Raw genomic sequence first — 27458 nt, forward strand, 5'->3', positions numbered from 1 at the left:
GCAACCACTTTTCAATAAATACGATTTTTTTTATATGCCTTGGAGACTAATTAACTCTCTGCTTAAAATTTTTATTTTTCTTTTCTTTATACATAGTACAACGCCAGATCTTTTTTATATTCTTGCTAAATTATACCATAGATTCCACATACTAAAAAATATAAAAAGTTGGATATATATATTGTACTTAAATAAATACCCATGTTTACCTCAAACTCTTACTTGGCACCCGATACGAGAGCACGCCGAAAAGGAGTTAATGATGCCCTAGCAGAACTATGGAAAGCAGAAAGCTATATGAAATCACGAAAGATTAAAGGAGACAATGAACAGATTAATTGGTTTGTTCGGGGATCCTCAGATTCTGTAATTCGCTGGTTTATGGAAATTCAGAAAGAAAATCTGTCATGGAAAATTTTTAAATTGGAATATATAATAGAATTTGGTTCAGAAGAAAACAATCTTGAAACATACGAACAGTTTTACCAGGGAGAGTTAACTTTAGGAGAGTACACTCGATTTAATCTACTATTAGTAGAAGCATTGCTTGAGGAATACAGCGAGATAAAAACATCCGAAATAATTGATGGGATGAATGAAGGAAATGAAAAAGAAGAAGTTGTGGAAAGGATGAAAAGAAGACCTAGAAGTATGCCACACTGGATATGGCTTAAGAAGATTGTTGAAAGAATGGATAGAAAGAAAAGAGCAACACATAAGCAAAAAGAAGCCCTCAAAGAAGAGGAGGTATTACCTGTCAATATGATAGGTATGGATCACAAAGACGTGAAAATAAAAGAAGCCCTCAAAGAAGAGGAGGTATTACCTGTCAATATGATTGGTATGGATCACAAAGAAGTGAAAATGAGAGAAAAGAAGAAGATATTGCTGAATGAGAAGAAGAAGCACAGCATGGATCACAAAGATGTGAATAAGAGAGTAGAAAAAGAAATATTGCTGAATGAGAAGAAGAAGCACAGCATGGATCACGAAGAAGTGAATAAAGAAGAAAGTGAATTGTTACAGAAAATAATAAAAAGATACCCACAAGCTACAAATAATGATCTAAAAATTAGAGATCCATGTAAGCTGGGTGTTTGTGAAATTAATACACCAGAAGGGAAAAGAGTATGCGTACCAGGACAAAGAAGAGTAGAACAAAGTATGATTGAAAAAACTAAAATACAATTAGATAAATTAGAACAGAGCGGAATAATAAGCAGATCAACATCAGAATGGAGAAGTCCAGTACGCCCAGTGGAAAAGCCAGATGGCACAGTTAGAGTGTGTACTAACTTGATAGCATTAAATGAGCTTGTTATAAAAGAAGATTACCCTACACCAATAATGAATGACTTAATAGAAAAATTACAAGGATCAACTGTTTTTACAGTGATCGATTTAAAAGATGGTTATTTCCAGATAGAAGTAAAGAAAGAACATAGATTTAAGACTGCATTCAAATTTGATAACAGATTATATGAATGGAATAGAATGCCGATGGGATATAAAAATGCACCAAGCATTTTCCAAAAGACAATAGACAAATTATTAGGAGATATGAGTGGAAAAGGTGTGGAAGTATACCTTGATGATATTGTTGTACATGGTAAAACACAAGAAACACATGATAAATTAGTATTTGAAGTTTTCAAAAGATTGGAAGAGAATAATTTGTGTATAAACACGAAGAAATTACAATTAGCCAAAAACAAGATTAAACTTTTAGGAATAGTAGTAAATGGGAAAACCCAGAAATTAACAGAAGAATCAAGAACAGATATAATGAACTATCCGAGACCAACGGATACAAAAAGTTTAAGGAGATTTTTAGGAAAGATGAATTTCTTTTCAGCATTTATAAAAGATATGAGCAGAATTGCAATACCATTGTACGAAAAAACGGGGAAATATGCAAAATTTGAATGGACGAACGAAATGGAAAATAGTTTTTTGAAATTAAAAGATAATCTAATGGAAGAAGTATGCTTATACTTACCAGATTACGATAAAAAGTTTATATTAGAGACAGATGCTTCAGATACAGGTTTAGGAGCAGCATTATTTCAAAAAGATAACAATGGAAAATTAGTACCAATACGATTAGCGTCTAGGAAATTGACAAGCGCAGAAAAGAATTATGGAATTACAGAAAAAGAATTTTTAGCTGTGGTCTGGGGAATAGAGCACTTTGACTACCAATTAAGAGGTAGAAGCTTTAGTTTAATTACCGATCACATCGCATTAGAAGCGATTAAACAGAAAGGTGATTTTGGGAACAAAAGAATGTGTAGATGGATTGAAAGAATCCAAGATTATGACTTTGATATAACTTATAAGAAAGGAGAAACACTAATTACAGCAGATGCGCTAAGTAGGATATATGAAAATGATGAAAATGACAAGGAAGAAAAACAAGATGAAATGAACGAGGAAAATAAAATTAAAATAATTAGGAACATACATGAAAAATTGATCCATAGAGGAATAGTTCCAGTTAAATATGAATTAGAAAAACAATTCAAGTGGCCGAAAGTAAATCAGCTGATTGACAAGGTAATCAGCTCATGTGAAATATGTAGTAAGAATAGTCGAAAATTAGGAGGAGGATGTGAATTTGTAAACACATCGGAACCATTGGAAAAAACAGCAATAGACATTATGAAAATAAGTGAAGAAGATAGTACAGTACTTGTATTTATAGATTACTATACAAGGAAGATGAAAATAAAAATGTTAAAATCGAGAACGACGAAAGATATTTTAATGGCTTTGAGAAGCATATTTAAAGAAGTAGGGACTCCAAAAGAATTAAATACAGATAATGCAAAAGAATTTGTGGCGAAAGAATTTTTAAATTTCTGCACAGATCTGAACATAGTGCAGCATTTGACAAGTGTGGAAAAGCATCAATCAAACGGAAGAGTGGAAAGAGCAATAAGAACCATCAGGGATGGATTGGCTAAAAGTAAAGAGTTAAAGAAGAATATTGAAGAAAGACTTAATATGATTGAGAATGCTTACAACAATACGCTACATTCAGGAATTGGAATGACACCTGAAGAAGCAATAAAAGGCGACGAAAATATACATGAAAAGATAAATAAAACTACGAAAAAATATGAAGGACAATTTAGAAGAAGAAAAAGAGAAAAATTTATTGTAGGGCAGCAAGTAAGAATTGCCAATAAGGAGAATTTGAAGACAAAAGGGAAATCGTATGACAGATTTCAAGAAAGAGGAGTAGTGACACATGACGTAGGAAACGATTCTTATATCGTTAAACATGAATCAGGGAACAAATTTAAAATTAATCACTCCGATCTAAAAGCAATTAACATAGCTCAGTAAGAGTTTGCTTTAATGCGGGGGAAGTTGGATATATATATTGTACTTAAATAAATACCCATGTTTACCTCAAACTCTTACTTAAAATTAAAAAATAATTGCCAAATATTTGAAAAAATTAATACCAACATCTGTAATTAATCCAATTAGCACTTTAAAAAAATTGTTAAATGGATTTATTCTCCTGGGTATAAAAGTGTCAAAAGGCTCAGATTAAATTGATTCAATGTATCATGTTTACATGTAGCAAAGAAAACTACGCCTATGGCATCTACTATTAGAATTAACCCTCGTTTACAATCACCAATTGGATTTTTTGAAATGAACAAAAAAGTAAAATAATCCGAAGTTATTGCTCCAACACGCGTAAAAACAAATTTTTCTCCAAGATACACAAATTCTGTTGATCTGATTTGGTTACTTAAAAAAGTTTCCAAGTCCTCAGTTTCATTTTCTGAACTAAGAAAACTTATAAGTTCAGGAATGTTCTTTGTTTTCTCCATGTTATGAGCAAAATGTATATTCTGTTCTTGATTCCTGTATATTTCAAGGGTTAAAAGACCAGGTATTTCATTGATTATTTTATCTGCGATTACCATAATCTCAGTTTCTTCGACCTCTTCATTACACATTAAGGGAAGAAAAAATCGCAACAAAAATAAATATGAAAGGAGATGACCAAAATATGTGCAGTACTAATTATTTATAACTTAGAATGTCATATTTTTCTTTATTTTTAGCAAATTTAAACGTTAATAAATATTTTATTTAAGAAATAACATTTTATGGGTTGTTTGAAGTTATCCTAAAAAACCAAGGAATTTTAATCATAAATTTTTGTTTGAAAATTGCTATTCTACTTTTAATTGATTGCCAATAAAATGGATCTTAAGATATGGTGAAATCGGGGGTTGTTGATCCAAAATCAAGAAGCTGCCAAGACATATTTTGTGTAAAATTGAAAATAATTATTGATTTTGAGCTCTAAATATAGAAAAAGTGTAAAAGAATATATTAAGTTGGATATATATATTATACTTAAATAAATACCCATGTCTACCTCAAAATCTTACTTATTATTAAGCCATAATTTTATAAATTGCAATAAAAAAAAATCGGATTTAATGAAAAGTGGTTGCCTTACAGCAAAAAAAGAAGTTGCCCACAAAACTCTGGGAGGCCCCTATAGCATCTCTATCCCTCTGCCGACAGTCGGCTAGCCTTAGGACTAAGTGTCCCATTGACCTTGAGCTGGCGTTTAATTATAGACAGTACCATACTGTCTAGATTTAGTGATTAAAATGATTTCACAACAACACTCTCGTTAATATTATGAATTATCTTAGATGCTATGTAAACTTTGTTTAAGCTCGAGATTTATAAGTCCTTTATATACTTGTCATACTAAAAAAAATAAAAAAAAATGTTGGATTTATTTAAGTCGTAGTTGATATTTGTCATACTAAGTTGTTTTTAACACTATATGCTCTAACCTTAAAATTTAATAGACATTTAATTAAAATTATTTCACCACTTTATATACTATTTCATCAAAAATATAAATATTTAAGAGATATGCTTGTTTCTTTAAAATATGAATACTTTAAGAGTTTTAATTTGATTATTAACATGCTAATATTAACAGGTGACAGAAAATATTTTAAATTAATTAAAAAACTGTCGTTTGTTAAATAACCGCCTTGAACAATTTTGTAGCCAAGCCCAAAACAGAATATGATAGAATTATAGAAGAAAAGATTGAATGATAGCTATTTAAGAAATAATAATTACTCTTGTTATGATTATATTCTCCTGAAAAAAAGAAATATAGAATTTAGATTGTTAATAAAACAAATTTTTTCTATTTTGATCTTAAATTTGTTATAAAAGAAATAAAAAAAAATTTATAAAATCATAATTTATATTATTAGCAATAAACACCGAAAAGAAACTCAATCCATTTTGCTCAGTTATTTCTATCATCAGTTTCACTATATTTTGTAAGATTTACCACACTATCAAAATATTTTATATCTAAAAACAATTCTGAAGTTGTTTTAAAATTTTTAAGACTCACCATTTTTTCTCTATCTGTCATCACCGCGTGTATATTAAGCTTTGCCCTTCTTTGTGCATTTGTAAGCAGCCCTTCGAATAACATTTTAGAGACACTTTTCTTTTGCTTTTTGTTAAATTGCAATTCTGATGCCCTTTGCACAATTTTTGCCGTTTTACCCATTAGTAATAATTCTTTTTGGCAGGTTTCATTATAAAGCTGGCACAAATGTTTAAGTGTTGCAAACTCTACCCCCATTCTATTAATCTTTTCTACCATTAAAGCTTCATTTCGTCTTGATTTAAATGTGGGATGGAATATTCTATCTCTAAAACAGACATATGGCTCAAAACCAGATTTGTCATGTCTTAAAATAACACGGCGTGCAAGAAAATTGGAAACTTCGTCAGATTTCGCTCCTAAAAAAGACGTTTTGCTCCCTGCCTTTTCTAAAAGCTGAAAAACTGTGGTGTCTAAATTATTTTTTGGTTTTTTAATTGGTTGAATTATACTTTCTTTAGATCCTTGGGGTTCATTAATTTTTGGTATTTCTGGGGGTTTTAATTCATTTTTAATTGTGCTTTGTGAATTAATGTTACAACTTATGACTGATAGATCATGTTTTTCTTCATTAGATACGGGTACCGTATCTAATATTAATGTTTCTTCTTGTTTTAATGGTTCTATAATGTTTGTTTTAGTCTTTTCTAGATCTTCTTTACTTGGAACGTATTCATTTTTACAATCACTATTCCATTCTATTTTTTTATTTAGATTTATATTTTGAAAAAACATACGGCTTATGTTGTTCACTTCTTTAATTACTGGTAGTGGGATATTACTACCACTCCCTTTTATAATATTTTGTAAATGTATTTCTTTTTCTTCATCTGCTTCCATTCCAGTGTCCCTTGTTTCAACATAATCTTCCAAATCGTTTTGAGCAAGATCCTTGAGTAGAAACACGGAATAAATCGAGTTGGCATCAATCTTAAGGTTTCTTTTTCTTTTTAGCACCATTGCTGATTTCGGGACTATGTTTATGTTTTTTAAAAATTTTACACATCGAGAAAGAAAAAAGAGGAAGAAATTTAAAATAAATCTACAAAACAAGTGAAAAAGTAAGGTTTAAAGGCCGAAAACACTTGAATAAATAGAAATAACAATTTTTTGGAGATCAAATTAAAACAGTTTTTCCAGAAATAAATTAAACAAACAAAGAAGGCTGACAAACAAATATAGTTGCTTTAAAAGGCAAGTCAGAAACTTAAATACGTTTAGAAATTATCTTATGTTTCTCCATTATGTTTTAAAATTTAATCCTCCCTGGTGTTATAAATTTTAATTTTATGGGTAGGGAATTCTAATAAAAAACAAAAAATGAAATTACTAAATAGAAACAACGCAATTTTTTTACAACAAAAACTTTGTTAAGTGATTTGTTGGCTTTGAGTTTAGTGGGTAGAATTACACAAATTTGACTTGTAATTATTTCTCTCTGTTATCTATTGGCTACATGTAATTGGGAGCAAATTAATTAAAAATGTAAGTTGTTACCTATTAAACCCTTGCTTATTTTTCTAATGTTATAAATAACATTTAAGCATTTCTTTAAAAAAAAATTTAAATTATAAATCTGTTTCCAAGGGCATAAAATAGAGAGTTTAATGATTTATAAAAATAAGAATTTTATAATTAATCTCTGTAAAGTAAAATATCTTTAAATATTTGAGTTCTCAATTTAAAAGTTCCATAAAAATCTTTCAAATTTTAGCTTTAATCGCACAGGCAAGAATATTTAGTGAAAATAAGGTTTTTATAAACTAATTCATATTATAGCATGGTAAGATGGTTGAATTTGTAAACATTGAGTTTTGTTAGAAGGGTATTTAATTTAATTAATTATATTCATCAGGGTTTATTTCAGAAAGCAGCAAAGATCTGACAAAAAACTAGGATTTAATCGATCTTATAGTAATATATGATAAAAAACAAGCACGCTCGCCCTTTAATTATTTTATTTATATTTGGGGTACCAAAAAGTAGTAGTAGGTGTTGGACGCTAGCTATTTAAGCTAGAATGATTTAATAAACTCTCTTGTTATGATTATCTTTGACTATAAATGATAATAGAGTGTAATTTCTTTATTATTAAATTTTTAAGGGGATTTACACTTAGTTGGATATGTATATTATAATTAAATAAATACCGATGTTTACCTCAAACTCTTAATCACATTAAATTATAAATCATTTAAATTTTACAAGATTATTTCAAATCCCTAAAAGTTTACTTGAAAATCATCACTAGTATCTATCAAGAACAAAAAAATGGAAAAATAGATTAATGGCAAATTAATCATATTAAGTTGGATATATATATTATACTTGTTGTGTTGTCCTCTATTAATATTATTTAAATAAATACCCTTAATGACTAAATACTTTAATGATGAAGAGCTTACGTCATCTTCGATGCCACAGGACAAATACATCTATTAGTATTTAAAAATAACGTTAACATGTATATCTCCTTGCTATTCATTCAAAAAGCAATTTACATTCTTTTCTTAATTAATATCATACTTATACATTTATCTTGTTAATATTCGCTTAAACGAATAAAACCGCACAATATAATAAGTAAGAGTTTGAGGTAAACATGGGTATTTATTTAAGTATTGTCTTGTGCCATCGAAGATGGTGTAAGCTCTTCATCATTTTAGTATTTATTCATTAACGGTATTTACTTAAATCATAATAATAGAGGTAAAACAACTGTATTCATGTTTTCTTATTAAATTTCCGCTATCTAAAGACCTATTAGACACCCAGGGTTATCTTTTAAATACTGTTTCAACAATAATTGTACATATTTGACGATATAAGGGTAATATAATTATTACTACTTAAAATATTTATTGTCATTGGGGGTATTAATCTAGGCATATTATAATAGTAATAAATAATAAGTCTTTAAACTTGGTGTTTTTTAATCATAAAAAACAAAACACCTTAATTAATTATTTAGATTTGTTTATATTTATACCCTTATGACACTATCCGATTATTATGAAAGGACTAAGAAAGCAATATTTGAACAAAAGTTAGAAGGCACTTATTCAGAGCCAAGATCATCAAATGTTTGTAAAACCATTTTAGTTGTTGGTGTGTCTAATATAATACTTGGATTATATCTATTATTCCACTACATGAACACAAATACCAACTCAACTATGTATTCTAGAGATTCTGTAGTTACGGTTTTTCTACCCAAAGGTAGATCTTATATTTATATAGGATTAGAAGGTGTATACCAGAACTATCTTTCATATACTAAAAGTATTAATTATAATCAATTGAAAGGGGAAGCTGTATTTAAGAACCTTAACAATACTTCACCTTTCGATTTTCTGGAAAATAAACCTTATTATCCAGCGGGAGCTATTGCAGCAACATATTTTCAAGATGAAATCCTTTTGGATAAATTGGAAATTAAAACAGAGGGGATTGCTAGGAAAAGTGAAATCGATTCTATTGAAATAACACAATATTCTGTTGATCAAATTGCAATACCAGAAAATTGGACTGAGAAAACCAATGAAAAAACATTTCCTTTAAATACAGTTGAAGAAACAAAAATTCCAATTCTAAATGAAAGGTTTGTAAATTGGATAAATTTGTCAGCCTTTCCTAGTTTTAAAAAACTATGGGGCATTGTCGACGTAAAAGAAGCAGGAGATTACAATCTATTCATATTCTCTAATTATTCATTTGCTTCTAATAAAGAAATTATTATATCACAACAAAGTATTTTCGGAATGCCCAATTATATTGCAGTTGTAAACATGTTGGTTATTGGATTCGTTGCCATATTGAGTTCAATTTATTTGGGAAATTTGGGATATTAAAAAATTAAAATTGTTAATGGGAAAGAATGTTTATTCAAGGATATTTTAAAGAAAAAATTTCGGGTTTCAATAAAGCTAAAGTTTGCTGTAAATGTTTTAAAAATTTTTATTTGAATTATGAATTAGATGAAATTGTATTAAAAAAATAAACTTTAATGTCTAATAGGTCTTCAGATTGAAACAATATTTGTTACTAGATGTGATAATTTTAAATTTTTTGATTTCCCATAAAAATTTTGTATTTTTCAATAATTATTTGTCTTAAAATAATAAATTGCCCATATTTTTTTGAATTTTCATAACCGTATATTTAATTATCATTTTATCTCAAAAAAATATTTTTGTTTTTTAATCGACTATTAACAATAATCACTAACAAAAACCTTGCTGTGTAATCTCGTTTTTTAAAAAAACACTAAGAAAACCTTAATAATTAAATACCTGTCTAAAATGACACAAGGCGCCCTTATTGATTAAATACTTATTTTATAAAGGGCTTACACTATCTAAAATAGCACAAGACACTTTTATTGACTAATTACTTATTTAATAAAGAGCTTACACCATCTTAAATGGCACAAACCTACCAAATAGAATCTATTCAAAATATTATAATAGTTTTTATAATTAGTATTTCTGTGTAATACACCAAAACTCTAATCGAAATAAATAACCCTATGTCTAATAAAAAAAAAAAAATGGTCGGATTTATTTAAGCTGTAGTTGTTAATACTTTGTTAGTTTTCTTCGTGCGTTTCTCTGTAATCCGGTCGGGGAACCGCATTGCTGCGTAAACCCCCCACGGCCCTTATGCCAGCTTAATCCCTCTGCCGACGGTCGGCTAGCCTTAGGACTAAGTGTCCCATTGACCCTGAGCTGGCGTTATAATTAGAGACAGTACCATACTGTCTTGGGATCTCTACAGACCCCTGCGCTATGCTTACGTAGGCTTTCTACTGCCATGGGAGTATTGTTGCCGCCACTACCCAAGGAGATCGGTTGTTTTTACAAGGCCCGATCACGGCCTGATGCTAGTCTTTTTATAGTGGAGTTATTACGACTAGCGCCCACTTTTGCGACGGCGTCCCGATTATTGTTCTTTTACCTACCAAAGCGAGGCTCGAACCCGGGCAGTTCGGGAAGTGAATCAGCAAGCCGACCACTAGCCCAACGCCGTCGTCTAATAAGTCTTCATTACAAACCTAATATTTATTAGTACTTGTAATCCCTGAATAATTAGTAAAATCAAACACACACAGTTAATAATTAAATTTTCTTTAAAATTAAAAAACCCTTAAATTATTTCTTAAAAATATACTTTTTATTTTTATTTAAATGAAAAAAAAACAAAGAAATTTTAATGTTTCCTGCAGAAAAGATTTCCCACCCTTCTAATTATTTGAGCAGATATCATAGAAGGTGCTTGGGAAGTAGTAATTTTTTGCTTTTTGTTTGACTTTTGTGGAACTGAAACATTCAAATTATCATCTTTTTTAGATGCTGCAATTTTTTCTTCTTTGTCTAAATATTTTAAAAATTTTATTGCGTAAACAACAAAATCTATAAATAATAAAAAGGCGAACACTGCGAAAACAACAACAACGGCGTAATTTTTATAATTAGCAGGATTTTCAATATAAATAAATTTTGAATCACTTAAAAAACGATCGTAAGCTTTTCTAGAATGTCCTAAAATACTGTATCCATACATTACAAGTTCTTTGAATTGCTTTTGTTCCATTCCAGAAGGTATTTTAGCTTTTGGTTTATTTAATCTTCTAAATGCCTTTTTAATATCTGAATCAGAACAGTTTTCACTAAGACCAAAAAAGTCATAAAAAGTAGCATACGGTGTTAGATTATGCAGTTTGCCAATTTTTAGTTGTAATGTGCTGTAAATTTCATTGTAAGAATCTGTTGCACACCTTCCTAAAGAGATTAAATTTAAAAGCATTGTTGGGGTAAAAAAACAATAAAAAAGAAGAAGACAAAAAAAGCAAGATGCAAAAAGTTTAAAGAGAGTAGTGATTACAAAATCAAGAAGTGTACTTTTTACATGATTTAAAAAGTGGGTTGTTTAGATTATCACATTTATTATAAAAAAACATTAAAATAATAATTATTTTTAAGAATCTCGTAATTCTAAAAAAACTGCTTTGTTTGTAAACATTTTATATATCAAAATACTTAGAAAAGTTTTAATTGAAATAAAATCCCAAAAACTAGATTTGATCTGCTTCTATCTACTTTCTGTAAAAATATAATTCGCGAAATAACAAATAAATTTAATTTAATTTACATTTTGTGCTAAGTTTTTTAATTTATAGAGTGCTCAGCACATAAAAACTCTGTGGCTAAATTATTCATCTGTTTTAAATAAATGAAATATCATTTCTGTCTCACTTGTCAGTTTTTTTTCTATAGAATCAAACATTGTCTCTCTTTTGAAAAAATTATGTATTGTTGGATCGATAGAATTATTATTCATAGGGTAAAGTAAAAAGAAAAAAAACCAGCAGAATTTTTACAAAATTACAAGAAAGAATAAGTTTATTTTGCAATATTATTTTAAATCTATTAATCAACAAGTGTTATGAATAATTATTTATATTATAAAATTGAGTGTAGATTATAATAATAATTAAGGTATTTATCAATTTTATTGGCTTAAATAGCTATAATACAACCTTAAGTATAAATATTTTGCCCTATCAAAGTCGAAATAATTTTAAAGCATATTTTCATATTGAAATAATGCAAAATATATTTAAAAAAATAGAATATTTAATCACTGTTCTTAAGAAAACTTTTAAAAGCATTTCTTTTGTTAGGAGACAAGATCTTGAAGAGGAAGATGATTGAACAGAAATTTGGGCGATGGAAGAAAAAATGCCGGAATTAACCTGGCGATTCTTAAATACGAAGGATAGGGCCATTTTAAAGGATAAATATACAATACGAAATGGAATTTTATTTAATAAATGTAAAAAACTTCTTAAAATTTCTAATTAGCACTGTTTATGTGTTGTGATTGGGAATGATATTTTGGTGCTTTTACCTCTTAAATCTTAAAAATTTGCATTTTTTTTTCTTAAAAATTATATTTTGTTACCGCCAATGTTTGTATCTACGAACTTAGAGGAAAGCATTTTTTCAATTTATTTTTTAATTATAGCTGCAAGTACACTACTTTCTTATAAATTCTTTCCTTTTCTAATAAAAAATGGAAGGGAAATGCCAATCATTGCTTTTAAACATAAGTTTTTTCTCTCTAATCTCCTTGGATTTTTTCAAAACACTCACATAAGTAAAAAAAACTTTTACTTTTTTTATTGTGTGCCATTTATTACATCTTTAAATACCAAAAAAAACTCTGTATTTTTGATTCATCCATTTAGAAGGTTAATAGAAACTTTGATTTATTCTAAAAATAGTCAATCTAAAATGAGTTTATTGCAATTTTTTCATGGATTAGTTTATTACTTTTTTCTTTCTATCTGCATGAGAAGGAAATATTTAAATTTATACTTTTTTATTTCATTAAATGCTTTACAAGGTTTAGCTCATTACAGAGTTTATGTTTTGAAAAAGAGAGAATATACGCATTATTACAGCGAGTTGTTTATACATTTGTTTTTATTATTTTCATCACCCACTTTTTCACTACTGTTGAACGTAATTTATGTTATAACATTTGTTTTTAGCTCAATAAAGTCAAATAAACCAAAGTGCGTATATAAAAAGGAAGTTTTAATACCACACTGCTAAATAAAATATCAAAATTATTCATGAAGAAGCAAAAGTGTTATCTTGCGCCTTAAGTGAAAGTATTTGTAAAAACAGGCTAAAATAAATTAAGCTGTTATAAGCAACATATTTTGTTTATTTGTTGTTTTGTACTCTAAAAAGCAAATATCAGTTTTAATTTCCAGGCTTAAGATATCTTTTGAAGACAAAAAAACAAAATATTTTTTTTCAAAAAGCAACTAAAAAACGTTAATTAAATATCAATATTGCTCCCAATTAATTAATATTACAACAAGAATTAGCAAAGAATGTCTTAAAAAGTTACAGGACATAAATTATTGCGCCGTGTATTGATATCCTAATATCAATTGTTCAAACTAGAAAAATATTATCGACGATTACTTAGTGGCTTTTTAATTATATTTTTTTATAAGTAAGAATTAAAGGTTAACATGGGTATTTATTTACGTATAATATATAATTCCAACTTTATAACAGGGGCTATGTGATTTATTTTGTAGCGTTTGCTTTTTAAGAGCCGATTCAAAATATGATCAAGATCTCATAATTTTGATAATCAGGGATATAAATTACACATTAATATTAAAATAGTTTGTCTTTTAAAAATTAAAATGTGCAGGCGATAGTAATTTTCTATAAAAGCAGAAGAACTGTCAGTTTTAATTGTTTTTCTAAAAATAGTTCGCAGGCTTTGAGCTGATCAAATAGATAAACTGATTATTAACTAATCAATAATTAAACAAAAGTTTAAACGTGGTTCTTAAAGAAATAATTAAGCTGAGAAATTACAATAAGGAGCTTGCTTTAACTAGAAATATTAGCAATGTTTACTTAACCATAAAACCAAAAAAATTTAATTAAAAAACATTTGAATTAAAGTTGTATTTTTGAATATCGGACTTGAATATTACAAAAAACATATTGAAAGATTATGTCTATTGACAGCAACCGACACATGAATTATGGTTTATTTGTTTCTAATGCATAGCATTAGTAGAGTCAAAGTGACAGTTGATAATCAGTAGTTTGCAATTAAAATAACACCGTCACCTGTTTTATAAACCGATTATTAGTGTAAATAAAATTTTTTACATTTTAGACCTTTTTTAGCGCATTCTGGATGGTTTTTTCGACTTATCAAGAAATACTCTAAGTAATTTTCTACATTTCAAAATGATGATTTTTTAAATATTTTTTGTTGAGTGCATTGCCTTGCAATGAATTTTATGTAGAAATGCTTTATTTGTAAGATTTTAATGTGTTGTTTTTGATTTTATAGTATTTAATTTATTTACAATTTATTTCATTGAAATCATAGGATAGCAATTTGTTATTTTTTGAAAGGTGACAAATTGGCAATTCACTGCTAAAATTAGAAAAAACTGAGAAAATTGGGTGGGTATAATATAATTCATGCTCTATTTTGTTCAGTATATGTTTTTTTTTAATAAAAATTATGTTAATTTCTTTGTATTAGTAATCTTTTAATTGTTTAAAGTCTTTGCCCCATGGTGCAAAATTTGAAATATCGACCTCAGATAAACATATGCACAGATTGTGGAGAAACTATAAATATTATTGAAGATCATAAAAGTGGATATCATGTTTGTGGCAACTGTGGTATTGTTCTAGGGGATAGAATTATTGACGAAACGAGTGAGTGGCGGAGTTTTGAAGATAGCAACAAATCAGATCCATCAAGAGTAGGTAGTGCTAGTAATCCATTTTTAGATGCAGAACAACTTGATACAATGATATCAACTGGTAAAGGAATGAATTCATATACACTCTCTAAAATTCAAATGAAGAGTTATATGCGTGGCCCACAGCGAGCTTTAAAAAACGGCTTGAATTTAATTCAAGCATTTTGTGAGAGATCAAATATTAGCAAAACAATAATTAATAGAGCCCAATATGTCTTCAAAGCAGTTGATTCACAAAAATTATTGAAGGGTAAGAATCTAGAGGGTGCAGTTGGTGCTTGCATTTACATTGCATGTAAATTAGAAAACGTACCAAGGACATTTAGAGAAATAAGTGTAATTACTAGTGTACAGAAAAAAGAAATAGGAAGATGTTACAAATTGATTTCTAAAGAAATAGACACTAAAGGAATGGTTCCATCGGGTGATATTGTTGCAAGGTTTTGTGCGGATCTCAATTTAAGTCTCAAATTTCAAAAAATAGCAACTACTATTTCACAGAAAACTCATGAAGTTGGAGCTCTAACAGGGAGAAGCCCAGACTCTGTTGCAGCGGCAGTTATTTATTTAGTTTTAAGTTTTTATCCAGAATTAAGAGATACACAGAAGGATATTCATTTGGTTACAGGTGTAACAGAAATAACAATTAAAAACACATATAAAGATTTGCTTGCTTACAGAGATCAAATATTGCCAGATGATGTTGTAGAAATCTTGACAAAATTGTGAAAAATGTGATTCTTGAATTGACTGAAACTATTTTTTTGTGTTTTTTTAAATTTAATTGTTATAATCGGTCAAGATTAATACCCCTAATGTCAATAAATATTTTAAGTAGTAACATTAATATCTAAAGAGTTCTTTTATATTTTCAATTAAACCGGTTCTTGTTGTAATTTGAAGTTATTTAATTTACTTTAAGTTTTAAACCCGGTTGGATTAAAGCTATTTAATAAGCAGCCCCTGTTATGATTATCTTCGACTGTTATTTCCAGGTATAAAATATAAATACAAACTTTTGCGAAATATTCAACAAATATTGTTGAAATAGTCTTAAATAAATAACCCCCAATGTCTAATAGGTCTACAGATAACAACAAATATAATTACTGAATACCCTTAATGATTTAATACTTTATAGCTTACGCTTTTTTTGATAACACAAGACTCAAATAATAAATTTTTTTGATGGTATTTATTTTACATTGAACTTAATGCATACTTTAAGACATTTATTGATGTATTATTTACCACATAATTATTTTAGTTCAGTTTTTTTTGTTTTTTCTTAATTATTAATCCATGAAAATTGAACTAAGATTTATAAGCTCAAGATCTGGCAAATCTATGTTGCTAAAGATAGAGGATAAAACATATGTTTTTAACATATTTGAAGGATTTCAAAGATACTGCATTGAAATGAAACAGAGTTTAAGCTCAATTTCATCTATTTTTCTTACAAATAAATTCAACGTTCCACCTCTAATAGCCACTTACTTGACTCTTTTAGATTCACATTGGGAAGGCTTAGATGTAATTTCTAATTTTGATGTGAATTTTAAAACTGTTCATAAATTTGCGTATTCAAAAAGATGCACAATTAATTTTAAAAACAGCCTTTCTGACAAATTTATTTCTGTAAGAATTATAGAAGAGGATGAAACATCAAATTTTATAATTTCTTTTAATAAAATAAGAGGTCGTTTTTATCCTGAAAAAATACCTGCAAATATTCCTAAACAGCTGTATAAAAAATTGATTTCTGATGGGAGTCTAGAGTATGAAAATAAAATGTATGTTTTTTCAGATTACAGTGATAAGGAAGTGCAATTAAATGATATTTGTTTGGTTTTCAGTCAAAATAACTTTGAAAAATTACCTGCGGGCTTACAGTGTTATTTTTGTTTTGATTTTAAAGCTTATGAATATTTGTGCAAAATTTACCCAAATCTCAATATAAATTTAAATCAAGATTTTAACAATTTAAAAGGCATTTTCTATATTTCAGATAATAAAAGCGTTGAATATGAAGGGTTTTATAATCGACAAATAATATTAAATGAACAAAATTCAAGATTCGTTTTGCCTTATAATTTTTCAACCGTATCAACGACTTTAAAATTAGATAATGAACTAAATACAGGAGATCGTTTGATTTATGATAAAAACAAGGGGTTTCATTTAAATCAACAAATACAAAAAACGCCTATGCCAAATAAAGAAATTATTCCCATATTTCCGACTATTCAGTTTTTAGGAACTGGCTGCGCTATACCATCCAAATATAGAAATGTTTCAGGGATTTTATATCAAAATGACGAAACTGCTATACTGTTAGATTGCGGTGAAGACACTTTTTCACAAATTGAGAGGATGTTTGGTAATCTCGATTTATTAAAAAAAATTGAAATAATTTATATTTCTCACTCCCATGCTGATCACATGCTTGGAATAGCAAAAATATTAAAAGAGTGCACAAAACACGTGTTTATAGTCGGACCTGATAATATTAAAGCATATTTAGAGTATTTTGGATTTAATTTTACATATGATGATATATCAATGGAACAACAAGATGTTTATGATATCGGGACAAAAACGTCACTTTCTTATATACTACACAAGAAATTTACATTTATTTCAACAGCAACGGCAAAAAATATAAGTAAAGATTTTTACAACAATTCCTATGAGGAATCTTCTTCTTTAGAAAAGTTCATAATTACGAAAAAAATAAATGGGTTCCTTTTTAAGTTGTGCGGTTGCATTCATGATAACAGTTCAACTTCAGTCTCAATATTTGATCAATCTAACGATAAAACATTTTCATATAGTGGAGATACAATTCCAAGTAGACTTTTTGCTTTTATGTCGTTGAACAATGATGTTTTGATTCACGAGGCCTCTTTTAATATTGGGCAAGAAGAGCATGCAGCTAAAACATTTCATTCTATAAAACAACAAGCAAATGAAATCTTTAAACTTTCTAATGCTAAACAATTACTACTAACACATTTTTCTAATAGAAACCAAAATGATGATTTTGATGCAGAAAATGAATTAGAGTGTGTTGGAGATTTTTACTCTTTTAATTTTACTTAAACAAAAATTAAAACTAAAATCAAGACAACATTTACATGACGCAGGCTTTAAACACGATTATATTTAACGTGTATTTGCCAAAAAGGTTATTTCATCACTATTAGAAACATATAATAGCAAATTAAATAAAAGCAGGATATATATTCTCTTGTGCCATCTTCTATGGCACAGCTCTTTGCCAATTAAGGATTTAGACAATAAGGATATTTATTTAAATTATATTAATCGAGGATTAAGGGCCATATATAATAGACTTTAATAAATACGCATGTTTACTTCAAACTCTTACTATTAATAAATGCATTATCATTTATTGATTTCACATAAAAAAGTACGTATTTTTTAAACAGTTTATTCTTTTTGATCTATAAATCAAAGTGTTGTGAACTCTATTAAATCTAAATGAAATGGGTTTTCTTTATGACCAAATTCTTAAAAGAGGTGGTACTTGCGCCATCTCCGATGTTAAAGACAGCGATTACATTAGAATGTTGAATTAAATCTAAATTGCCAGCATCTTCTGCTTTTAATTAATTTGGCACATCAATATTTAATTTAAGTGCTTAATAATTTAATTAATTACCAACAACTAAATTGAACTTTTAATAATTGCCGTAGATTATACTTATGTCGACATATTTTAATAACATATTGATAGTAAACAAAATACAATATTTTTATGTAAAATAGCTTTTCGTTTAAATATAGTTGGACATAAATATTATACTTAAATAAATACGCATGTTTACCTCAGACTCTTACTATTATTAAATCAAAGAAGTATTAATTAATTTCGGATTAAATCTATTTTAAGTAAGACTTTTTTATAATAAATGAAAATTTGTTACCATTTAAAACATTATAATTAACGTTTAATATAATTTAAATACTTTTGTAAAATACCATTTTTAAATCTAAAAAAAAACCGCAAATATTAAATAAATCGTTTACTTCTTTTTAGGAGCGGATTTTCCTGTCTTTCTTCCATTAGATTTAGTTCTTTGTCCTCTTACTCTGAGACCTGCAGCAAGTCTAAGCATTCTAATTTCTTTAGACTTTTTACCCTTCTCAATACGCATTCTAAGATCACCATCTAGTTTAATACCTACAAGTTGTGAGTCCAGGCCATCGATAACATCTTTTTGATGATTGAGCATGTAATCTGGAATTCCAAATTCAATTGGGCTGTTAATAACTTGTTGAATTTTACTAATTTCTTCTTGAGAAAGTTCTCCTGCTCTTTTATTTAGAGAAATACCAGACCTTTTAACAATTGCAGTTCCAAATCTGAGACCGATTCCTCTAATTCCTGTAAGTGCAAAAGCTGTCTTCTTGGTTCCGTCAATATTGGTGTTATATAAACGAATAATTTGCTGTATTTGCTCAGCATTAAATTGGGCTGCTCTTGGATTTGCCATGGGTCCTCGCTGTTTGAAAAATTTTACAGCAAAATTTTAAAGCCCAATAATGGCAAAGATTCTTACAAAGACATGGAAGCAATACAAATCAAAGAAACCCATGTGTTTATTGAGTGTAGAAGATAGGAAAAGAATAAGAGAAGAGAGAAAAGCAAGATCACAAGAAGCTAAAGGGAAAGCAACAACTATCCAAGATAAGAAAAGGGAATTTTATCAGAACTTGAAACAACAGAAAGAAGACAAAAAACTTAAAAAAAAGTTGAACAAAGCAAATAAATAATTTTTTAATATCTTTTAGTTGAAAACGGCTATAAGAGGGCCATTTATTAAATAATATTTGATTAAATAGGTATAATTTTCCCATTTTTTATGTAAAAACATAGCTTCCCTTTTCAATTTGCTATTTGTCAAATTTACTGCTGAAGATAATCATAAAAAGAGTATTTATTAAATAGTATTAGCTATAATCTGTCCTTTACTAAAATTGGACATCAGTAGAAAGTCATAAAGTTGCTAAAAAAAATTATTTAGCAACTAAATTTTAAATTTAGAAAATTTGTTTAATTCAATAGTTTTTTAAATTTTTTGTGAGGGTTTAAAATGTCTCCTTGAAATTACACCATAAAAACACTATGTTCAACATATTTTCGCGTATTTAATGATTTAAATGTTACATTTCTTTGATTATTTTTTTTATATTTTGTCTTAAAATCTAATATGATAATTATAAAAACTGTATTTATTTAAAAGTTGGATATTTTTAAAAGGATTTAATGACATATGGGTAACGTTAACAGATATATAATATACTTAAATTAATATCCATGTTTACTTCAATCTCTTTTTAAAAAATATTATTGGCACAAATGGCTAATAATCCACCTTTATTTGTAAAAAACGGCTAATTATAAAAAGATTTTTAGGGTGAAAATCAAAAAGCAATAATTATTATAGCAGATTTAGCTGCAAAAAAACAAATATTATCTTTTGTTGAAATAGTATAAATAAACTCTAAATAACAAAAAAGTATCAGATATAATCATCTTTTAAAAAATTTAAAAAACACGGCTTTATTAATGGCATTCTTATTATTTTAACTTACACAACAGCGAATATTGATCTGTAACCCGAAATCTATTTTTTGTAGCAGCGAGTTTTGGCAGGAATTAACGAAAATTTTATTCTTATTATTGCTTGTCTTTTTTAAAAAATATAATTTTGGCTTTACTTATCTTAATTTTTTTAGAAATTTTTGCTCCTCAAATTACAATGAAAGAAATATTAAAAGAATATCCAATAGTAAAATTAAATTGTACAAATATTCTACAACTCTATAGATTTCCAAATGTTCCAAAATCTTTTAAGCCCTTAGAGGTGAAATACAAGGCAAATAGTAAATTAACAGAAGTTAAAATTGAATTTCCAAATAGATGTGCCTCGGCACTTAAATTAAAACAATTAAATACTGAAAATATTGCATTTAGAGCATTTCCTTCTGAATGCAAATCATATTTTTATGCTAAAATTGAAGATGAAAAAATTGTTTTATATAAAATTCAAAATACTTTTTTATTCCAGCCTTTTCATTTTTATTATCAATATGATTATACGCCTGCTAAATTAAAAAAAGCAGAAAGTAGAGAGGAATTTGAGCACAGAATGAGAAGTATAAATTTCAAATTAAAAAATATTGAATTAGAAGAGTTTAAAATTCTTGGTTTTGAACGAGGAGATTTTATACCTAAAAACAAGGTAATTAAAGCACAAGAAATACCAGATTTAATTAAATACAGTATATTATCTAAGTTAGAAGTCCAATCAATAGAAGAAACAATAAAAAGAACAAGAATTGTTAATTTAAAACCACTAATAGAAATGTTTGGGAATGAAGATGCTATTAAATCAGCGTTGTTTAAAATGACTGAAAGATTAGAAGGGCGGTTTATATTAAAAAATAGTTTTTATGAAAGGAATTTACATGAAATACGAAATAAACTTTTGGATCTTTTTAAATCTCAGCAATGTTCTAAACCCGCCGAAGTTCAATTTTTAAAAAATGAAAAATGGCTAGTTGATGAAATAGCTGTTATAAGAAATGGTGTTTATGTTCTTAGGGGCTTTAAAGAATCTTTTGAATTTGATGATGCTTCTATTAAAGCGGCTAATCTTTCATTGATAAAAGAATTGCTAAAAACCCATAGAATTCTCAATTCAGCACAAATAAGTAACAGTTTATCCTTAAACGAAGATATAGTGAGTATAATTCTTCAAGATAGTAAAGAATTTTTTCACTTGTCTAACAATACTTATGCTTTAAATGATGATTCCTTTATTTTAAATCACATGTACAGCTTGTTAATTAATAAAAAGTCATTTGAAATGTCAGAGCTAGTCCACAAACTAGAAGAAAATGGAATTGAACATGACGAAGCTGAGCTATTAGAAGAGATAAAAAAATATTGCCTAGCCAGGGCAGGTAAATTTTACCTTAAGATTCTTAAGAAATAAATTTTCATAAATTAAAAGAAATTAAACTTTTGTTGCCTTTAAATTATTTAATTTAATAAATATTTCTTTAAATTGTTAAGATGTCTAAGTTATACATTTGGCGCACTATTTTTGAGCTAATTAAATTATCTATCTTGTGCACTATAAATACTGTAAATATATAATGGTAGAATCTTTTTTAAATATAGCAAACGCCTATTATTGATTGAAATAGATGAAAGTGTTTAAAATTAATACTCAACAAGATATTAATTTAACCAGCGTAACTTGGAGTAGGCAGCAAATTTGAAAAAGACGAATTAAAACATAAATTATTTGGAATCGATAGCCCGAGCATAAACGAATTCCCAATTATTAAGCCAGAAGTGCATACTTTGTTTCAATATTAAATTACGGGTTAGATTTTACTTTATAATTATTTAAGTTTATTATATATCTAATTTTGTCTAAAAATCTTATATAAATACTTAAAAAGTCAATTGTTGATTATGAGGTTAACTTGAAGATAATCAAAGCAAGAGTATTTATTAAATAGCTATAAATTCAACCATTTATTTTATAAGCTCCCAGAACAGACATTATTTAATAAACGAGCAGATTAAATTAAATTTGTAGATTGTGTTATAAATGAATTTTAAACGCCACTCATAAAAAATATTATTTATCGGGCTTCAGGTTATTCAAAAAATTATTAATTGCCAAGTCGGGTTAACTTGTTTAGCGTTTCTTTTATTTTTGATAACTTTGATAAATGTATATTCTTCGATCTCGCCGATAAATTAGTTTTATGTGCTTATACTTAATTATAAAGGTTAATATAATCGAAAATTAAACTATCAATATTTGTATTTTTTCTTTATATATATATTTACTCCTAAAACAAGAGTATGTCTAATGTAGTTTTCATTTCAGGTGTTTATTTAGTGCCTCTGGACTTATAAATTATTCTTCATGGTTTAATTTTAGCTATTTAAGTCAAAACTATTTAATAAAAGTAAGAGTTTGAGGTAAACATGGGTATTTATTTAAGTATAATATATAAAACCAACTTTTAATAAATAACCTTGTTATGATTATCTTTGACTTTCACTAGTGTCACTCTTTATAATTATTTTATTCTGTAAAATTTTTACTAAAAATTTCACCCTGTAGAATGGAGATGAAAAGATTTCTAAGAAAGAGAAGAGTGTCACACTCAGTCACACCAATTAACCCAGAAAAAATTGTTAGAAGAAAGACATACGCCCTTTCTGAGAACAAAATTATGTCTAAGAAGATTGCACAAGAAGTTTGTGGTTTAAGCCCATATGAAAAGAAAGCAATAGATCTTTTAAAGAAAGATGAGCCTAAAAAGGCAAGAAAATTCTTAAAAAAGAGACTTGGATCAATGTCTAGAGCAGAGAAGAAATTCGAAACTTTAATGAGATATTCTAAATAAATTTTAAAGCAAAATCTTTAAATAAAATTTTTCTTTTATAATTTTGTATTGGTTATTATTTTTTTACATTATAGAGCATTTAATTCTTAAATAGCTGTTTATTATGATTAAGAGAATTTCATAAACGTGTTTGAAATTTGCATATAACACTTATTTGGATGGTATGTTTTCTTATTTGAATTCAATATTGTGAATAAACCTCAAAAGAGAAATATTTTATAAACAAAGTTATAATAATAGTTGAAAATATAAGGGGTGATTGCTTCTTTTGTGTACTATTTTAATTTTTAGTTAATATCACAAGCAGTTTTAAATGCAATTAAAAAATTTTGAAACTACACAAAGGCGGCCGGTCTACTACTTTTTTTTATAAAAATGTTGAATTTGGGTATTCGACTTCTCAGAGGGATATTGAAATTAAATAAAATCATGTGCTAGAAAACAGAACTTTTTATTGAATTTTGTTAAAGAAAAACAAGATTGTAAATAGATTTTAATGACATAGGGGCAACTTTAACAATAAACTAAATTTTTTATTTACAATTACAAGATTAGTTTGTAGTCTATTTATGTTTTACTCAAATACAAATATGATATAGTAGTTTTCAGATTGCTTGTTTTTTAATAAATTTTGAAGAAAAATCCCTTATGAAATGCATGTGGTTGGGGTGTAATCAAGAGCCGGAAGACATGAAAGAGCATATTGAAACTCATGCTAGGCGAACATCGGGGTTTTCTTGTTCCTGGCAAGGATGCCCGAAAGAAGATGACCAATTTAGTAAATCATCTTTTGGCCCACATGTAAGAACACATGCTGAAAACAGACCATTTAAATGCTTAAAATGTGAAAAAAGTTTTACAAGAGCAGATGCTTTGAACAAGCATATAAAAAGACATGAGGCCGGAGATAAAGTTATTCAACAATTCATAAATAAATGTTTTTATTATGATGAACTAAGAGAATGTGAAGAATTGAAAACAATCGAGCTGCTTCGTGAAAGACAACTCGAGATAAATTGCCATAGAGTGCTACATTTGAACTTAACAAACGAAAATGAGTTTGATAGTTGGAATAACTACTGTTGATCACAGAAAAGACATTTATTTTGAAATATTCAAAAAATACCGAGAATTATAATCACTAAATAAAACCCCGAATTAATCTCAAAACGTTGTTATTTTATTAAAAAGCCTTTTTTTTTATATAAAAAAACATTACTGTATTAATTTAAGTTATAAAAAGTATAAATTTATAAGCATATATGTTGTTATCTGTAGACCTATTAGACATTAAATGTTATTTATTTAAGACTATTTCAACAATATATATTAATTATAAATGTGATTAATAAGAAAATATATAGCTGTAATAATTATTTTTATTGCCCAGGAATAATCAAAAAAAAATTTATAAAAAGGAATTAATTGTAATAATTATAATCCAACCTTAAGTATTTTTAGAATGTGAAATTTTTAAATTCAGAAACAAGAATAATCAATGGCCATGTCTTGTGCCATCGAAGATGGCGTAAGCTCTTCATTATTAAAGTATTTAGTCATTAAGGGTATTTATTTAAATAATATTAATAGAGGATAACACAACAGGCCAAAATCATAAAGACATCAATGATTTATTGTAATAAAATCAATAATGTGACATTTAATAAAAGAAATCCCAAATTTATTTATTAAAAACTTCTAAAAAATGCACGATACCATGCTATCAAGATATATAAAGAGGTTAGCAACTTTTACCCAATTTAAGCACATCGATCTATTTTTTCATAAAATATTTACTTTTGACATTTACGTATTTCGTTTTGACAGTGTTTTAATTTATTTCATCTTTAGAAATATCTAAATTAAGTCTAAAGAAAAATTTGAATAAATAAATACCATAGAAGAAATTATCACAATTTTTTTTGAAAACACGAAATATCCTTATCTTAGGCCATAAAGATGGCGTAAACACTTCATTAATAAAGTATTTAATTAATATTGGGATTTAATAATTATATTTATAGTCGAATACAGAACACTCTTAATTATTTCTACATTAAAAAATAGTGTTTTTTATAAATCTGTTAAAGCACTTTTATAAATGTTTGAAAAATTGGTTAATTCTTGTATTTGCTGTTTAAATTTGTTATTTTTACATTTTTAATTTTCCAATACTAATTTTGAAACACAAACAAATTCTTTTTTGATCTAGACAATTGATAAATAAAACATCAAATCAAAACTTTAGAATAATTTTTTATGATAATTATTTGGTGTCATGTTGATTTTTAATCTGATTAAATAGTATAAATAAAGTAATATGATTTAATTTTGTGATTTAAATAAATTAAAAGGACAGATTAAAAACACATGAGATCTAAAAATTTAGATGAGAACCCTAAATAGCAAACCATCGAAATTCTTATTTAGGAAAAATTAATTGACAGTATTTATTAAAATAACTTAAGTTGAAAAGTATTTCAAAAAACCAAGAAATTACCCTTATAAAACCAAATGTTTTGTTGACAAAAAATTTAGGAGCTAAGAGGGAGATATTATACAGGTAATAATAGTACAACCATATTAGAAACTCTTAACTTCCAACTTGCTTCTTACTCTATTTGATGAAAGTATGAGAATATCTTTTCTAATCTAGACCTTAATTTGAAAGAGAAATAAAGTTTAACATGTGTTTGTTTTGAAACACACATTTAATGAACTTCTAAATTTCATACTCCTAGGCTTTGTATCTAGCACTTTTTAAGATGAGATATTAATTTGATATAATAGTATGTTTGTGCTAAAGGCGAAAGTAAACGTATTAAATAGTTTCAGTACATTGGTATGGGTGATCTTTGTTTTCCAGCAGATAAAGACATCCGGATGCTGATCACAAAATTCTTATCTTATTCTTGTCCATCTGTAGAAGAAAGAGTATTTTTAAAACCTATGATCTAGATTACTTTCTAAAAAACCATTTTGTTTAGAAGAGTTACATTGCTAAATTAAGCGCTAATTTAACAAAACTTTCTGCAGATAAATAATACATACGATTAAATATGTTTGAAAAATTACAGTGGGTGATTTATTTGAGCCACCGCTTTGTAAATAAGCAAGGAAAAAGAAATGATTCCAGCGCTTGATAAAATATCTTCTCAAATTTGAAAATTTTAGGGAATCTATTTGTTTGAATAAAATATATGAATTTATATTTTGAAGTTCTATATCGCCATTCAATTATCCAGAAACTAGCTTCAACTACTTTATTTATCCTGCTACACATTATTGTTATAATATGTTCGATTTGTTTTTTTAAATAATTAGAACTACAATTTAAAATCCGGACTTTTTTTTTTATCGAATTAGTGTATCTAAATTTGTAGTTAAAAAACCTTAATGCATTTAAAACTACACAGCTTAAGAAATTTTTACCTCAAGAAACACAGATTTGGGGTTAAGGAGTGCTTAAATTACCGTTTAATTTCATTCTTTTTGTGTTAATTGAATATAGGTTTATCTCTTTTATTTAGCCTTTTTTTTCTACCGGTGGTTTATAACTTAGTTTTTTTGCATGACAAATTAAAAACACCAATTTGTTGTCTAATAATTTTCGTGGCACTGTTTCAGTTCCACGGGTTTCAAAAAAATCTAATGTATTTTGAATCATCTTTTCACGTCTTGCTTTTCTTTAAGACTTTTTATACTTGATCGTTTTTCGAGACAAGATAATGTATATTTTTTCTGTAATAAAGCAAATTCTTGATGGGATTTAAAAGTTATCCCGCATTTTTATACTGCGGAATAGGTTCACATTTGAAATAGTACATCAGTTAAATCTAAAGTTTTCCGTACTTTCTAATTCTTTTTGGACTATTGTGTTAAATTTAAGTTTTTAAAGTCAATAAAGCCTGCCAAAATTATTCTGTCCCTCATAACTTTTTGTCAGAGTTATGGTATTTTTGTTAAAAATTCTTAGTTTAAAATTTAAACACGTTTTAACCACACATGTCGATGTTAAAATGTTATAGGAATATCATTCAAAGGCACCATCCCCTTGTTTTCGCCACACTCAGTCTTGCTCTCATGCTTATGAGCAAGTGGCGAAACATCGCTTATTATCTTCTTGCCATTTTCCCTGAAATATTGCCCGAACTCCTCTTTAAACATACGGCCAATTTCAGAGTAGCAATAAAAACATCCAGAGGG

The 27458-nt window shown here is 27.4% G+C and overlaps 1 protein-coding gene across 1 annotated transcript; it reads right to left on the reverse strand.

The window, feature by feature from the left end:
* Positions 1–18835: 18835 nt before the first annotated feature.
* On the reverse strand, positions 18836–19306 carry LOC143922108 (uncharacterized). The gene has a single exon (XM_077445363.1). It carries the CDS (start codon positions 19304–19306, stop codon positions 18836–18838), a length of 471 nt encoding a protein of 156 aa, XP_077301489.1.
* Between the last annotated feature and the right edge of the window lie 8152 nt (positions 19307–27458).

Source organism: Arctopsyche grandis, unplaced genomic scaffold (genome assembly GCF_051622035.1).
Source record: "Arctopsyche grandis isolate Sample6627 unplaced genomic scaffold, ASM5162203v2 HiC_scaffold_386, whole genome shotgun sequence".
Classification (NCBI taxonomy): domain Eukaryota; kingdom Metazoa; phylum Arthropoda; class Insecta; order Trichoptera; family Hydropsychidae; genus Arctopsyche; species Arctopsyche grandis.

What these genes read in the sequence shown, in the direction of transcription:
- LOC143922108 (XM_077445363.1), bottom strand. Translation starts at nt 19,306, where the DNA reads ATGGCAAATCCAAGAGCAGCCCAATTTAATGCTGAGCAAATACAGCAA.